Here is a 17813-nt window from a genome sequence, read left to right as displayed (position 1 = left end):
GAGCACGTGACGATGACCTGTCGATGCACGAGACCGCGTCTGCGATTGCGATGACGGCAAAACGTAAGCGGAAACCTCAAAATCGCAATCGCGAACGTAGGGTGGTTTAATCAACGGCGGGAAGAAGGTGGGGATAAAGCGATATCGAAATGGGGGAACCAAGCGGCCAAGGCCTTGAAGACTAATCGCGCGTGGTCGTTGTGTCATTAGCGACGAGAATATACGTATGTACGATTACGCGAGCAAACACCCGCGTCGAGATAAAGCAGTGCGACTCGTGACAGTCGTTAAATGTTCTCCGATATTATTGAGTAATCACGCGAGTTGTCGTTCGACGACGCATCAGTTTTCCGGGTAATATTTCCTCGACGTTTATCGAAATAATTGTCTTGCGTGTCGACAATCGTCGGAATTGGTCACGGCGGAATTCACGTGATCGTGAAAGTAAAGATAATCGCGAAATCGCGGCGCGGAAGTAGTCGTCGTCGAGCCGTATCGAAGTTTTAGAAATGAAGAAAGAACGCAAGACATAAGTATCTAATCTTGCACATTCACATTGCTTAAATACAAATATCCAAACTTTCAAGATATAGTACAGATAGAGGTACAGTTCAAGATATAGTAGAGATAGATTAATATAACGTATTTACTATCTTTTTTTTAATCAGCTACGATATTCGGACAGGAAAAATTCTAAATGCAATCAATCAGCTTTTAAACATACAATTTTTACGATACAATATTAGAAAATAAAATTTCGAAAACGTCCTATTCCGTAAAAAGAATCAAGATTGTTTTTACTGTTTTAAATGGAGCCATATTCTTTTTATCCGTATATTGTAAAAAGGATAAAAACAAATTTAATAGTAACTCATAATATTATTAATATCAATTTTCAACAGTTAAAATACGAGGACAGGATGAAAAGTGATGCGAACTCCTACTCAAAGATAGCGCTAATAAAACTTAATATGTAAAGTTACGCGTCTTTGTCATGTGTTAGTATATCAGCATCGTTGGACCAAGTACATTCAATTAAGAGATGTCAAAAAATAAAAATAAGTTTTCATTGTAAAAAGAAATTCTTTTACTTTCATTCGCAAAAATCTTTGCGAATTTTCAACCTACCTTTGTACAGACAGAAGATAAGATAAAGTTTTAAACACAATGTAATGAATAATGTTAGGTGTTCAAGTCACGTTCGAAATGTAATCCATTTTCTGCAACAGAAAGCTCCGCCATTTGCAGTAGTTGATCATATATTGTATCAATTAAGATCTTTTGATTTCTGCACTCTTGTGTTACATGTTATTGAAATTTCTTATTGTGGTTTTACTGTACTCTTTTTACCGTAAAATAGTAACAATAAGATAACATTATAAGTTAATAATAAATTTATTTCGATTCTCTTCACGACATTACAGATAAAAAAGATATGGTTCCATTAAAATATGAAGATAACCTTGATTTTTTTTCTTAGAAAGGAAGAATGTTTCCAAGTTTTTACCGTTGCATTTTATTGTTATTTAAAAAACCGATTACAATTGTATCTAGAACTTATTTTAGTCACTTTAGATTATTGTAACTACTGAAACTGTATCGTTAATATAATCATAGTGAATATTCTGTATGTATATATTCAAAAAATATATATATATATATATATATATATATATAAGGTGAGTCCAATTAACGTTGGATTGTTCAATTTCTCTGTTGTTTTTTTTATATTAGAGGAAAATATGTGAGAAACAAGTGATTTTTGAAGAGTGAGATTAGAAGAGACAAATATTATGGTTGGCGAAAATATTCTAACCACATGATTTATTCCTTACACATTTTTCTCTGATATAAAACATAACAGATATATTTTAGAATTTAACGTCAGGTGTGATTCACCCTGTATATATATATATATATATATATATATATATATATATATATATATATACACATATATATATATATATATATGTTATGTTGAAAGTTTAAATATTCGTATTTAAAACCGAAACAGTAAAAACGTCCAAGATTAGATACGTGTCCGGGCATTGGTTACTTTTTCTTCACGTGATGTTGCGCTGAGATCGTCGTGCAAATTAATGCGTCTATTAGACCGCGGCGAACAAAGTCTTCGAGCCAATAGTGCGATTCATAGTGCGATGATTGGCGCCGCTATTTCAGTCGCCAGTAATTCGTCCGCCGTCAAACTGTTGCGTAGGAAAAATTTAGCTGTCAATAGAGGCCCGTAAAGAAACGTGTCCAAATATAAGTCGCGTTAACGAGCGAGTGCCGAATCGTAAATCGGCACAATGGGCTCTCTATTGGACGAAATTGCGGCGTGTTAGAGGTCGCGGCTTTTGCGTTCCTTTCGGCGCACAGCATGTGACTTCAATGCCGCAATAACGGCGAATTGCGGGGCCGGTCTGAATGCGATTGATGCCCTCCCGACCCGCCGTGTGTCATCTACATACCCTAATAATGCGTATAAAGTAGCCGGTAACGGCGGCGGCAGCGGCGGCGGCGGCGGCGGCGGCAGCGAAATAACGAATCGACAAATCTGACGGTAACGTCACATCCTCATCCCGGCAAACGATGCGTTACGTACGGCTGTACCCGCGTGGGAGGATCGCGCTCTCGCTCCTATCGCTGCCCCTGAATTATGCGTTCGCGTTATACACGGTAGCGTTTCTCAAACTGGGATACGTGCAGAAAATACGGAAAGCCTTGGAAATTCCATTCAGTAAAACGTAATCTACAATTCCCGCTTTTATAACACGAGACCGTGATAAATTACTCCACGTCTAATCTACGATGGTCTCATTTCAAAGTCATCTCCGTTGTGATTGTACAATCTCATGCTGTGACGTACTCTCTCATGATCACAGGACGTTATACGAATTGAATATTGCACACACACACACACACACCACACACACACACATACACATAGTTCTTTTTCATATCAATTCTTTTCAATTTTATTATGTTTTCAGTAGACCAGGAATCGTCGATAAAGTCTATCTTGCTGAGGAACATAGTAAATTTCGCTAGAAACATATCAAATTTCATTGGAAACATAGCAAGTGTTTTAATAGCACATTTTAGTTCCTAAAATATATAAGTAGCATATATAAAGTGCAAATTGGTTAGAGTGCAAGTATGTGGATGCTTGATTAATATAATGTATATGTATGTTTTGGGATAATCTTAATATTTAATTTAATTTAATTTGAGTTATGTATGGGAGGTCAGTTAGAAGAAATTATGTAGGAATAAGTGCGTAGATAGTATAAAGGTAAAACAAGGCGTTAGGTAAGAAAGGAGAATTCAGGACGGAAAAATGCACAGATAATCGAGGTTATAGCATTATAAGAAACAAGTAGGATAGGGTAGACAACGCAGGCAAGCTTAAATTAGTAAGGTAATATAGAGGAAATTATCGATAGAGGAAATGTATAGTAGGTAATAATAGAAAACAGAAGTACACAAGAGACAGAGGAAAAAGAAGATATAAGAAATAAAGAGAAAAGATTGTCATCAGATGAGATGAGAAATCAAGATATAGGGAAAAAGAATGACAGAAGGATTAATGAGACAGGTGCTGTACAAGTAAAATGGATAAAGAGCAAAGAATAAGAGGCAGGTTATAGGATGTGGAGAACTCTTTAACGCGGTGAGCTGAAGGAGATATATAGAAAGTGAAGAAAAAGACAGGAAGCACTTCATGGAGATTTAGTAGAAAGTACAGAGTGGAATAATAAAATTAACAAGATATGGAAGAAAATTAAAAGAAAAAGAGGATAAAGAGGAAATAAGGAGAGCAGTGAAGGGATCAGGTAAGAAGAGAAAAGATGGTATTATTACAGCTAACTAGGTATTATTACAGCTGAAGGGAATGACAGAATTTGTGGAGTATTATGTATGACGATATAGTACCCGTTGAATGAAATAAGAAAGCGTAATTAGACATAATAAATAGGGAGAAGCTATAGATTGTGTAAGAGTCAAATGAAGATGAAAAAGATTGTGAAAGAAGATTACAAAGATATTTAGATAATGAGAATAAAACCACACGAGATGCTTAAGGAATATAATTGTAAATCAAATCCCCTTCTTGGTTATGTAAGCTAAAGGAAAATTCCACTTTTATACTCCACGACTGATACTTATAAATAGCACATATGAAACGAAATGATAGTGATACTGTAGAATGTCGATTTATTACTCGGTCACAAAATCCTATGGTAATTTTTGCTATAAAATTTCTCTTTGTAAACTATAGCTGTTTCCAGAAAATTGACATAATTTTATGGTATTTATGCGGGTGTAATTTTTTGAAGTATTTCGCAGAGAGGAAACTTGAGGAACACCGGCGTATGTGTGCGTGCGTTACCGTTGAACTGGTTGGTAACAGCATTGACCTTCTTAATATGGTCGCGTGGTTCGGCCGAATCGAGGCTCGGACGAACCAGATTCGTACAATTATGCCTTGTCACCGAGGACAATGGAGCACTGGGTGGGAGTGTAATGGACGCCGAACAGTTAAGCATAGTTTTATAATGCGCAGAACAATTCGCGCCAGACCGAGGCGCGTCTCGGCCTCCACGTTTTCCTCCATGTTCTCCAGTCCCGACAGCTCTTCCGTCATTCACGATTAATCCCGCTCGGTCCTTACATAACGCGACCGCAGTGAAAGAAACTCTGCGTCTCAGCCTGCTGTCTCGCCGATCATCTCTTCCACATTGGTCATCGTTTACATGCGAATCACGCGAATTGCTAATCACCGTTTTATCTTGTATATTCACGCAACGCGTCTCGAGGAATAGCGTGACTTCTATACATTGCGAGAACACTGAACTCCCCGAGCACGGTGATCGAACGCTCTCTTCGTGTTCTCGTCGCTCTGAATAGCGTTTCAACGAACACGCACGTTTTACCGCGTTCGCGACGAATGACTAACGTCGAATTTAATTGCCGTGCGCGAATGTGAAATGGATGAATTCTTATTGATAGTCTCATGGTTGATTCACGTGTACCACGTGGATTGTCGATATGAAATATGACACCTTTCAGCAGATCTTTTTTCGTTCCAGCGAAAAAAAAAGAGTTCGCTTATTCTCGATTTGTCATCTTTCTGCTGTAGAACGCCAAACCGCATGAGTCATGTCAATTCAAGGTAATTTAACCACGTTGATAACGGAGTTCCCCGTCGTCCCTCGCAAGTGAACATAAGATATTGTTGCCGTGCATTTTCATGTATTACAATTGCGCCAATATGCGCGGAATGGATTTGACATTAGAGTATTCTAAAAGTGTAACATCATGCTCCAATTGAGGCAAATATGGGAAAGATGAAAGGAACAGAAGAAAGAATGTTCTGGTATGCATATGAGAGACTGACGACCGCATATTTAAGATTAATTCAGATTATTTCAGAATTTAAATTAATAAAAAAAAAAGAAGGCCATGTTTGCTGCGAGTCGCGCGTCAGTTAGAGCCTCCACACACAACTTGACATAACAGTAACGTAAGACGTACCGTAAGAATTGACTAATCACGTTGAGAATTGTCTAGTCGTAAGGTCGCCATTTTGATGAATACTCGTAATTGGTCAATTCTTACAGTACGTCTTACGAAATTTGTGTGTGGAGGCCCTTAGCTTCGCATTTGAGAAATCGCCGATTTTTAGGTGATCAGACCGGCCGAACGGAAGCGCACGCACGTGGTGTCGATTTAATCGACGTGTTTCGTTCTCCGCCGTGCGGAAGAGAATTTGCGTCCGTTGCGAGAAAATGCGAGTCTCGCAAGGTCGGCGCACGCCCAGACCTGGCGCGAGTGTTTCCTCCACGTGGGGACGGAAATGAGCGGCGTTTGTGCTTACGCCGCTTTGCAATTGCTTTGACGGAAGTGAACGGCGGGAAGGACCTGCGTTAGATCGTGCACATCAGAGTCATCGCTATCGTCGAGCGGCTGAAGAGCATCGAGCGCACCAGACTCCTCGGAATAGCGACCGGGACGAGGAGGGGGACTAGAAAGGGGGGACGTTGGAGCATAAGAGGGGAAAAGAACGGAAGGAAGAAGGGGAAACGCAAAAGGAAAGAAAAAGAGTGCGAGGAGGGACGAAGGGGAGATGGGGAGATAGGTAGAGAGAAAGAGGGAGGGAAAGAGAGAGAGAGAGAGAGAGAGAGAGGAATCCGTTGAGGAAATTTCCATGACGTAGTGCACCCGCACCCGTGCGACGTGCTATCGTTGTTAGACATGTTATGCCTGACGTTACGACTGACCGAGCGTAGACCTAGACCACTATTTGGAAGCAGAAGGCGGTCGCTCGGTCGTTCGTTTAACCTGAGAAATTACGTCTCAGTTATGAAACAAAGGCGAGCCGATGGTTTTCGGCGCGAAACCAAGGGAAAGCAAATTGAGAGTCAGGTGGGACGCATCGTGAGAGCCGATAGAAGCGGCTCTTTCGTAGAGAAATACCGGTTCCTACAAAATTCTCTCCTACGACGGAGAAATCTTCTATTAGCGATACAGCAGTTCCCCGAAGCGAATTCTCAAGGCCCATCTCTCTGACCGCATCTCGCGAATCGTCCCGACTGCCGTGGGGCAAGTTATGATGGCACGCAAGCGATACGTTAATAAAAATGATAATTAATTTTGCGATCTCGTCTCGACTCGCGACGATCTGACGTGCAAGTTTACGAGTCTAAGCACGATAAATGATAGCAATTCGCTGGAATACACGATCCCCCACCCGGATTGCCTGCGCGATTCGCGCGCACAGTGAGAAATAGCTGTGCGGGTATCCGTGCGCGGGTTAAATTTAACCCACGTTGCGACGAGACGGCTGTCTCTACCCGCGCGGTTTGTTCACCGCGTGGCATCGATCGCCGATGCAAAGTCAACGCACGGCCGCTGAGCCTCGAGCAAAACTATCCTCGTCGCCGGCGATCGATCGGGGTCACGGTAGAAACTGGAGGTCCGATTGGAGAAACGATAAAGGAGCGACTTTCGTCGCCTCGTGAGTCGCAGTGGGCGAAAAGAAATCGCCTCGATGATCTCGTGTTCGATCAGTTGAAATCGATATCGAGCGACAATGCCAAAATAAGTAACGATGCCGACAATACGATTACACTGCCGCGAGAAATTATCCGATGGGAAGTGAACCAACAAATATTTCCCGATCAAGTACCGATAAATTTTTATGTTTCAAAATCTTTTACGATCAAGAAATATCGGTTAATTTTTCTAAACTATCAGACAAATTATATTAAAACGGCTCAAAGGATTTATATATCAATGTCAATTCTAAAGGACGATAGGAGCCAAATACGCTGGTGTTAACGTTAATAATTTAAATACAAATAGTCAATTAATAAATAAAATAAATAAAAGTAAAGAATCAAAAAATGAAACGTTGCACAAGAATAAATTTTTTGATTCTTTATTTTTATTTTATTTATTAGTTGACTATTGTATTTAAATTTTATTAATTGACTATTTGTATTTAAATTATTAACGTTAACACCAGCATATTTGGCTCCTATCGTCCTTTAGAATTGATATTAATTTTTTAATCGATTTATTTGACGAAATGCCATTATATAGTCATTATATTATAGAAGTATCCGATTGAATTCAACTCTAGAATCCTAAACCCTAAAATTTACTTAGACCAATTTTTCAAACATTATCGTTCTTAAAATCATGTGTTTCGTGTTTTTTCATTATAATTTTTTTTAACTTTATTAAATTATAAAAACATTAATTAAATTCACATTCCTTGATGTTTCCTACGCTGCTAAAAAGATCATCGAATTTTGATTATTCTTACGGAAGTTACGAGGAAATGAAAATGCGCTGGGTAAAATTTATCCATGTTTAGGATTCATTTAACATTTTTATGTTTAGAGTTTTAGAATTTAGAATCGGATACTCTCATCAGATACCAAAATCGATCGGAATTTGATCAGATCCGTATATTTTTTTTATTGGTTTATTTCTCTTAGTATATTAGAAATTTCGCGTTCGTTTGAGTACATCGCGCAGTTTCGTTACGTCGAATCGCCGATCAGGTGGAAACAGCGCATGTCCAAGTGCTGCGATTTGAAATTCACCATGTTGACAGCTAATCGCGGAAAAGTAAATATATTGTATCTTAAATAACTCGGCGCGATTAGCGAAGGTTACCGGCCAAAAATACACTTTTACGCCGCGGCCGACTTTCGCGTCCGCCAAAAGCGCCGAGCTATAAAAAAAAACTTGGTGCACGCTAAAAAAAGAATTATATCCCGTTTTACCAGACAAAGAGAGAAAAAGAGATCACGAGTTCGCGCGCAAGAGTTTACCTAGACGAAACCGGACGGTTTCTATGAACGTGTTATCACACGGTTTCTTGTACAGGTACCAATTTTTTTTTTTTTTCAAGGAGACGCGTTATATCCGGCGCGTTTATCACCTCGCGATAACGGAACACAGTCAGGCTTCAAGTTAAAACGAACGAAACCTATTAATAAACGGTGAGTGTATCTTATGAGACCTTGATATAGATTTCCAGACTGGTAATAAAAGTTCATTAACTCGGAAATAATTTGTGATAATTGGTGACGCATTCCGTATCGCATTGTACATGTGTTGGTTAATTCAAAGAATGTAACCGTGCGCGATGATGCATACTACGGAATGGGGGAATTTTTTATTGCACGACTTGTCGCAATTGGATGATTCAAGTGCGAGCGATTACATCGCTCGGCTACATCAACAAGAAGAAAACAGTTATCGTTAATTGCCGGAGAGTGTTACGCATCGCGTGCGTTTCGCGAAAAAACTGTTTCCGTCTCTCCGCGTCACTCGTCATCATAACGAAATTATCGATCGAATAGTATCGCGTAACGCGGGAAACGCGGCGCCCCTCATAATATAGCACATAATGATAAGAGCAACGATAGAAATGTCTTCGAATGTTTCACCAGTGTTGTATACAGCTGGCGAATGAAAAAAATATGAACCTTGTACGTTATGGTTTATCGCGCACTGTGTGTTCTCAAGATACAATTAAATTTATCAATATCACAATCAATGATATTATACGTCAAAACATCGCCGGCCAAATCAGGAAACCTCCCAATTGCAATTTCTGACGAAATCGGAACGTTTATTTCGTGCGACTTGTCTCGAGATTCTGTAACGTCGAGAAATCCATCAAAGTGGAACTTTATGAGTTTGGAAGTTTCCTAAATTGGCCGACGATGTATAAAAACGCTCTTTACATCGTTTTGTATATCAATTCAATGCTAAGCAAGATTAAAGTATCAATTCCCAGAAGCATAGCCAATTCTGAGCGTTCTTATCGTTTTGGTCTTTAAATACGAATATTTGAATCTTCAATGTAAAATGTATGTACATATATTTTACATTGAAAGTTTAAATATTCGTATTAAAAAAAGGATCAGAACAATAAGACTGTCCAGAATTAGGTACGCATCCGGGCATTGATGCTCTTTCCTCGACTGATTTATTCAAAGAAGTAATTTCGTCGAGCGTTATTTAACGCGATACTCGAATGTTAACTTCGATAGTTGTACGGAAGTGGGCTCGCGCAAAATGACGATAAGGAATAACCGCGCAGTAACCGCACAATATCGCACGACAAATTCTTTTTACAAGTGCGCTCGCGTAATTATGCGGTCGTCATGCGTTGCGCACCAACGTAGGTAAGTCTTGCGGAGAGAAGCGCATGCGCGCGCTTGTAAAGTCCGAATCAGACCACACTGAGAGAAATTATTTGGTAACAAATTAACAAACGATTAATTTCCGATTAAAATACCGATGATTTTTTATATCAAGAAACATCCAATAAGAAATATCGGTTCATAACTTTTTAATGAAATACTATTATGATTAGAAGTGTTCGATAAAATTTAATCGGATATCCTAAACAGACATAAAAATTGATCGAAATTTGATCAGAAAGCCGTTTGTTTAATTTTTATCGGATGATTTCTCTCAGCGTAGCGATTGCCGATTAGTGTTCAATCAATCAGAGCAATCAGTAGCCGTTTTGCTTCAATTGACTGAAAATGAATTGCCAATCACCAATTATCAATCGACAATCGCTAAGTCTAATTTGGGCTTCACGCGAAGTGCATTTCGCGCGTTGAATTTTGCTGCCTGCCCCGGCGCGCTCCCGTCGGCTTCACGCGACACACTTTAGCATATTATACCATTGTATGGTAGACACAGAGAGCCGCGATATTAATGCGTAACATTAAGTCTGTTGTGGGCTCGTGACGCCGCGCCGGGTCGGCGATGGTTCTCATTTACGCGCGACCGTAGACAGCCACGTGGCGATCGCATGCATGCACGTCCAAACGAGAAACGTATACGACGGTCATGAAGCACTTAAATAGGTCTTATCATATCTCTTAGAATTAGCAATTGAAATTCATAGTTCGTGGCGCCAAGCGTCGCGCACAGCGCAACGTTCAAACTCCAAAGGTCAGCCGAAGTTCCAACGCGGGGCAAAAGGATACGTGAGATGAGCGCGATACAAAAATTTCCAAAATCATGTTCCCAAAGAATGCTTTATTCATGCAGAACACGTGTCGAGAGAACGTTACTCTATGTAAATACGCTTTGTGTCCATAGATAAACGGTACGAAGTAATTTATAACGTTCGCAGCCTTGAGTCGCGGAGTCCTCTTTTTTTATTTTCGCAGAAACGAGTCTCGGAATACATTATGATCTGTAAAGCACAATCTTTGTCGCGTTGCCTTTGCGATTAATTCTCTGGCACGCCGTGAGATAATTCCTTCGCGCGGGCAAAGGTAGCCCCGACGATCAAGCGCGAACGGAAGCCTAATTAATCATTTCCTGAGCTACTTTTCGCCATTCATTTTGAAGCTTTTCCTATTTTTTCCTCTTCTTTTTTTTTATGGAAAATAGCGCGTTGCTTCTCTGCCATTTGATCAGTTAGAAAAATGCGATCGTGCGCAGCTACTTTCGACAACTACTCTATTAATAGAGGGTTACTCACCTGATTTTTGCCGCCGTGCACCGCCGCTGTGAGAACCTTCGTGTTATGCGACATCTCGATGAACTGGCGATTGTCGGTTGCAGTCAATGCGTTGGTCGGTTGAAGGCCTCTAATTCGAAGGATGCAAACAGACGTATATAAATATATGTATATAGCTGTATATACTTATGTATATACGATTCCTCCTGTTCCGTCCGACGTCGAGGGCGAGATGAAGAGGCGTACTCCGTGGTTTCACTATCAAGCCGGCTCCCAACGGGAAATATCCAACGCCCGATGTGTTTGTGTACGCGCGTGAATGTGTTCACGCGTGGAAGGATAATTGTATCGACGCGCTTTCACACTCAATATATGTGCACCGAATACTGTGCGGAAAATATTGTGCAAGCCTCGTGCGCACAAACTTGTAATTCATGTAAGGGCTCGTCCCTCCGACGAGCGTGGTGTCACACTGATCTCTCTCTCTTAGCATCAACTTCCCTCCGAGAGTGCCGCAAGGTATACACTGTGGTGTGGAAGTCTCTCCCCACAGTGGAGAAGGGGCAGTCGACCAGGAGGGTGGGGGCAGTTGGTCGACGGGCAGGTAGGAGAGGGGGAAGGGAGAAAAGATAATCGGTGAGGGAGAGCCGAGGGGATCGACGGTGGAGGTCACCTTTGAGGATCTCGAAGGGCGCTTGACAGAGGTTTCCTATCAATGAGAAACGCAACGATGGGGATGACCGGAGATGGTGGGAGATGTTATTGATAGAATTCGAAGACAGATCGGCGGGAAGAAGAAGAGGAACTCGAAACTTTCCAATGATGTGTGTGCAGGAATTCGTTCTCGAGCCTGAGTAACCTGGCGCGTAGGATCGCGAGCACCGTAGAGACTCGCACGAGAATGACGGTGCGCGACGCTGTCGGCCGTCTTGCAGTATTCCTCCAGTTCTCCCACTCTCCCGATGAGCGTACCCTCTTCGTCCCTTTCGACGCCCTCCCCACCGCGGGACAGGAACGCGCTCGACAACCTTCTCGCGAGCCGAGTCGCTTCGCGGGATTCCCCTACCCTTCTTCGCAACGACGACGTTCCCCCCTCTGCCTACCCCCACTACCTACCCTCTGCTCGAGAACGTCTTTTAATAACTTTTTATGGTAACATACGTTCGGGAAATACTTGATCATACACCTGTTGAATGCATTGAACTATATTTCATTGTAGTATTATCAGTGTGTCCTTCGCATAGTTTTACCATTAAGTAAAATCGTAGAAATAAATAACACGAAGTGATGAATAATACAATTATAACTGTTTATTAATAGTTTCGCAACATTGATTTGTCTTAATCTGAGTTAATCTGTCTTAATCTGAGTTAATCTGTGTTGTCTTAATCTTTGAAAACAATTTAAATTAAGATTTAATCGACGTTGGTAAAATCGGACATAAGCTTAAAACCTTACATTTGCTTATTGGATTTTATTCATAACCAAATTAACCTTGCTTTTAATACTTTTAGAGACACAATTAGAATTAGACTCAGTGGATTTTTATGAAAACATATATTTCTGTTTTTCTGGTCACTAATTACGAATCTGAAGTTAGATTCGAAAAATTCAATATAGTGGATCCAAAATAGCTGCTGTCAATGAAAAAAAAATTATAAAAATTAATTTTTCGCAACAATCTTATTATTTATAGATTTTTTGGGTCACTAATTACGAATTTGATATCAGATTTTTAAAATAGCGAATTCGCTATATTTTCAATATAACGAATCCAATATTTGCTGTAAATGACAAAACTTTAAAGATATGAATTTTTCGTAAACCCTTTGGATCGCAAATTTATTTCTTATTTATTATTTACTATTTTTATTATTTTATTTATTTTTATTTTATATTATTTATTATATATTTATTTTAATGTTCTATTTATTTATTATTTATGTAATCCTTTTAGCGTTACCCAGAACTAACGGCGTGACTAATCTAGCTTCTTTTGTTTTTTTATATCTTTTTATATTTTTTAAATTAATATCTCAATTATTGCGAATATCGCAAAATATTACGGAATTTTTAAATTTTTATCTCAATATATATTATTTATATCTACCATGATTTTCAAAATAAAAAACTCAACTTGTAATACTTGTTCAATATATTTTGAGCAAAAAGTCTACATTTCTTGTTTTTTTCGCAAAAATATACAATTATTAAATATTTACTTATTTATAAAAAATTAAAAATGCAAAAAAATTTGCAAAAATTATATGTAATAGTAGAAGGTATCAAGAATATTCAGTAATTTTTTGTAGCTTCCTATCTTCATTTGTATCGTCAGGAACGAGTTAAAATGATAAAACGTTATTTTTTAACTTTATTTCTTCACAATAATTATTATAATTATTATAAAAAATAAAAATATTAATAAAACTTGAAGGAGAAGTATTTAGAATTTAGAAAAATAAATATGTATGATTATTATTATGATCAAATTGTAAAAGTAACGATAATAAAACTGCCATAATGTAAGTGGTCTATATATGAACCAATGCCCTTGTAAGAGTTAACAGAAACCAAAATATAAGAACGAAACCAAAATATAAGAATAATCACAATAAAAATGTAAGTAACTTCTTCTACAGTTCGTCCTTGTTTTTCATGTAATCTTCCTTGATCATATCCGCGCCTTTCTCTGCTATCATTATCGTAGGTGCATTTGTATTTCCGCTAGTGATCTTTGGCATGATAGATGCATCGATGACTCTGAGACCTTGCACTCCGTGAACTCTCAATCGAGCGTCCACGACGGCTGTGGGATCATTCTGAGGACCCATTTTGGCCGTTCCAACGGGGTGGTAAAGCGTTACACACAAGTGCCGCAAGTTGCACCTCCAGTACTCTTCGGAATCGGGTTTGGTGTGTCGGCAACCTGCAATATCTATATGATGCAGCTTCGCATCGTATCGCTTGAACGCCTCTGTTTTCAACACTTTCTTTATGAAGTCCAAGGACTTGAACATCGTTTCAATGTCCTCTTGCTCGGAGAAGTAATTCGCGTAAATCTTGACACGATCCGCCGGATTCTTGCTACGTAGTTGTATCTCGCCCAAGCTCTTTGGCTTCAATAGAGACGAGATAATTGTCATTAAGCTATTGTCCATCAGCGTGCCACTTATATCATTCACTATGTCATCGTGTATGTAAAATTGGCGCAATAGTTGTGCATGTATTGGCTGCATCCACTGCTGCATGAAAGCGTGATGGAACTGAATGTCAGGATACTTGGCGTTCGGATCAGTCACGTTGATGAAACCGACGTAATCTATCTTCGTGCTCGCGAAAAAACCTTGGTCATGCATTAGATATTGGTAAGCTTCGTCCAAAAGGAACGTTGGTGTAATCGGTATAGCGTCCGCATCTTTGTACTTTATATAAAAGCCTAGCCAGGTAATATGGTCCTGAAGATTTTTACCGACCGGCAGATCGACGATGGTGTTTATCCCCATCTCACGTAGATGCTGCTTAGGTCCGATGCCAGAGAGCATCAGCAGATGTGGACTGCCGATACTGCCGGCGGAAAGGATCACCTCCTTCGACGCTTTTACGTTGATCGATCTGCCGTCCTTTAAGGTCATGCGTACCCCGACCGCCCGATTGCCGTCCATGAGAACGGCATCTGCTCGAGTAGACTTCATCACGTACAAATTCTTTCTGTCCTTGATCGGCGACAAGAAAGCTTTCGCTGTGCTCATCCTGTGGCTATTCGCCGCCGTCGCTTGAGTTGTACCAAATCCGATGAACTTCCCGGCATTCAACATATCCAGATTAGGCACGTTCAACTCGCGGAGCCCCTCCCTGAATATATTGTGTGCCAACGTCTTGGTGTAGTTGAAATATCTAATATCCAGCGGCCCTTGCTGAGCGCAGCCGGGACGCGCCTCTTGGCAGTTCTGAAATTTCCTGAAGTATGGCAAAACATCTTCATAGCTCCAGCCCTTGTTACCCATCCGATGCCACTCGTTGTAGTCCTCGTCGGTGCCCTCAATGTAAATCATGCCATTTATCGTGGAACTGCCACCAAGGGCCTTGCCCTTTCCCCATTTGCACAGGCCGGTCGTCGTACCATGGCAAGCGAATTTCTCAGGCTCGACGTCGTAAGCGTAATCCTCTGGCGTTTTTAACAAATTCATGAAGAGCGCGGGAATATCGCTGGAAGCCGAAGGGTCTTCACCGGCTTCGATTAGTAGTACCTTCCAGTTATCGATCTCGGTTAAACGATGAGCCATCACGGATCCAGCACTTCCGGCACCCACTATCACGAAGTCGAATTCGATGTTGGATCCTGCGATCTCTTCGGAGCGGTCAGGTGGGTAATTCTTGCTGTTGTTTAAACTGCATTGCGCCGTCAAAAGCGTTTGTATTAGTTGTAAGAAAACGGGCACGGGAGATCCACTCACAGCAGCTGCACAGACATCAGCCATACATGTCTCCATGGTTCAGTTGCACGTACGTCTGCTCCACTTAGTCTTGTAAAAGAAAGAATTATCGTGATTATTTTCGAGAATTATTAATATAGCATATCTAATTTCACACCGACTTATGACTATACTATTACACCGTAATAGTTTTACCGACTTATGACTATGTATGTCTATGTATGTCTTATTGCACCCCATGTTTAATATGAACGTGGTCTCGACTTGTACGTCTTGAGATTTTTCGTCGACTGAATTAATTACACAGGACTACTGAATAAAAAAAATATTTTGTTCCGGAAGGAAGATCAACTGTTTCTTATATATTTTGACGTGCTGAATAGAAATAGAATCCGTTCCAGAAAAATTCGTATCACGTCACATTTATGAGGTATACGTGGTAAGAAGGTTTAAAATCACATAATTCCCATCGCAAATTAAAATAACGTAAATTATAAATCTTATCTACGTAGAACCACAACCATAAATAGAGACCACATAAACCATAAATAGTAAACCAACCAAACCAAGTCCTTTGAATCCTCAACCCATAAACTCCAAACCCATACATTCCAAACTTAAAATCTGTTAGAAAACCATTATACCATATTAAAGCCATAGAAAAAATATAATTAAAATTAAATTTCATTATAATAAATGACCATTATAATTAAATTTCATTTCCTTTCAAGATCTTCATTAAAGAGTTATCATCATAACTATCTCTTAAGCCAAAATTTTGTATTCTCTTCAAGTTATTCTGATCAGGTCACTTCTATTAATATATGTTGCTTATATTTTAACTTTTATGTTTTAAAAATACATATTTCGCAGCAGATGTTGCGAAATATTCTTATAATATTCAGAATAAATTAAAATATAATAATTATTATATATGAAGCTAATTTAATGTTTGCTGATACATTGAAAATAGCATTAATTACTAATACCGATTGTTTAGCAATAATCATTTGTAAATTTATAATCAATTTTGCTATACTTCGTATTAAAGATTAGGGCGATTAATTATACAAGATATACTGCACAATAGTGACTTGTTCTTTCTTCATTTTTAGACACACACACACACACACACACACACACACACACACACACACACACACACACACACACACATATCGCATATATCGTACACACACATATATATCGTATTATACTACATTTTTACTTGAAATAATCAGACAATAAGAGAGATAGGAAAATTAGATAGATCTCCCTTAACAGTTCTGAGCGTTCTACTTAAAATTGTATGAAATTTCCCAAATTCTGACATGTCAAGGAGATTTGATCTCGTAAGTCACAATAAAAAGAAAAAAAACTAAAACTTAAGCGTTTTTTGCGACGGTAAACTGATATCGCTTTTATGATTTAGACTTTGCTGTGCGCATGATATCGCAAGTAATATGAAACTCGCTCGCCGATGCTTCTGCGTCGCATTAACGAAGAAGAAAACTTTCCATTTGTTCTCCAAATATAACTAAGTATTACGGATTATTATGACGTTGATATATATATATATATATAATAAAAAGTTGTTTGTTTTAGCATAAAGTATCATGTCCTGTACTCCGAATGCGGTAATTTCCGATCACCCAGTATATATATAAATATATATATATATATATATATATATATATATATAATATATATATATATATATATATATATATAATATATATATATATATATATATATATATATACATATATATACACTACTATGTCCAAAAAGGAAGACCAATTTAAATTTTTTTTTTTTAATCTTTATTTATTATTCCAAATCTATTTCGTCGCCTTCAAAGTAATCCCCCTCAGACACAATACACTTATGTCAACGTTTTTTCCAACCTTCGAAACAGTTGTTAAAGTCGATTTCCGGAATGGCCTTTCAAAGCTTTCTTCGATTCAGCTTGTATCTCTTCAATCGAGTCAAAACGGTGTCCCCGGAGCGGTCTTTTGAGTTTAGAGAATAGCCAGAAGTCACACGGTGCTAAATCAGGTGAATATGGTGGTTGTGGAACGATATGGGTCGAATTTTTAGCGAAATGGTCTCGAAGAACCAATGCAGTGTGAAATGGCGCATTATCATGGTGCCAAAACCAAGAGTTGTCTTTCCACAATTCCGGCCTCTTTTTGCGAATAGCTTCACGCAAACAACGCATAATTTGACACAGATGTCTGTCACAGTTCTACCAATTTAAAAAAAAAATATTTCTGACATTCGATATACCCGCGTAATTTAACTTGAAAATTGGTCTTACTTTTTGGACACAGTAGTACCCAAATAGCCAAACCTATGCA

General features: G+C 39.0%; 2 protein-coding genes across 9 annotated transcripts in view; both read right to left on the bottom strand.

Annotated features, from left to right (window-relative positions):
* The window catches only part of LOC116840902 (proton-coupled amino acid transporter-like protein pathetic), a 27794-nt gene extending 15856 nt beyond the window's left edge, over positions 1-11938 (bottom strand). Inside the window, exon 1 of the mRNA XM_032808238.1 lies at positions 11039-11938. Coding sequence (XP_032664129.1) covers positions 11039-11092 — 54 coding nt within the window. The 5' untranslated portion in view covers positions 11093-11938. The remainder of the gene's footprint in view (positions 1-11038) is intronic.
* A 1216-nt stretch (positions 11939-13154) lies between these two features.
* LOC116840901 (glucose dehydrogenase [FAD, quinone]-like) overlaps positions 13155-17813 on the bottom strand; it is a 24905-nt gene continuing 20246 nt past the window's right edge. For all 8 annotated transcript variants that reach the window (XM_032808229.1, XM_032808235.1, XM_032808236.1 and 5 more), the window contains one exon: positions 13155-15543. In XM_032808229.1, the coding sequence (XP_032664120.1) occupies positions 13654-15510 (1857 nt within the window). In that variant the 5' untranslated portion in view covers positions 15511-15543 and the 3' untranslated portion in view covers positions 13155-13653. The remainder of the gene's footprint in view (positions 15544-17813) is intronic.

Source organism: Odontomachus brunneus, unplaced genomic scaffold, assembly GCF_010583005.1.
Source record: "Odontomachus brunneus isolate Ranch 3 - 2012 unplaced genomic scaffold, Obru_v1 Obru_scaffold_012, whole genome shotgun sequence".
Taxonomy (NCBI): Eukaryota; Metazoa; Arthropoda; class Insecta; order Hymenoptera; family Formicidae; genus Odontomachus; species Odontomachus brunneus.
This window is presented reverse-complemented; position numbering and strand designations above follow the sequence as displayed.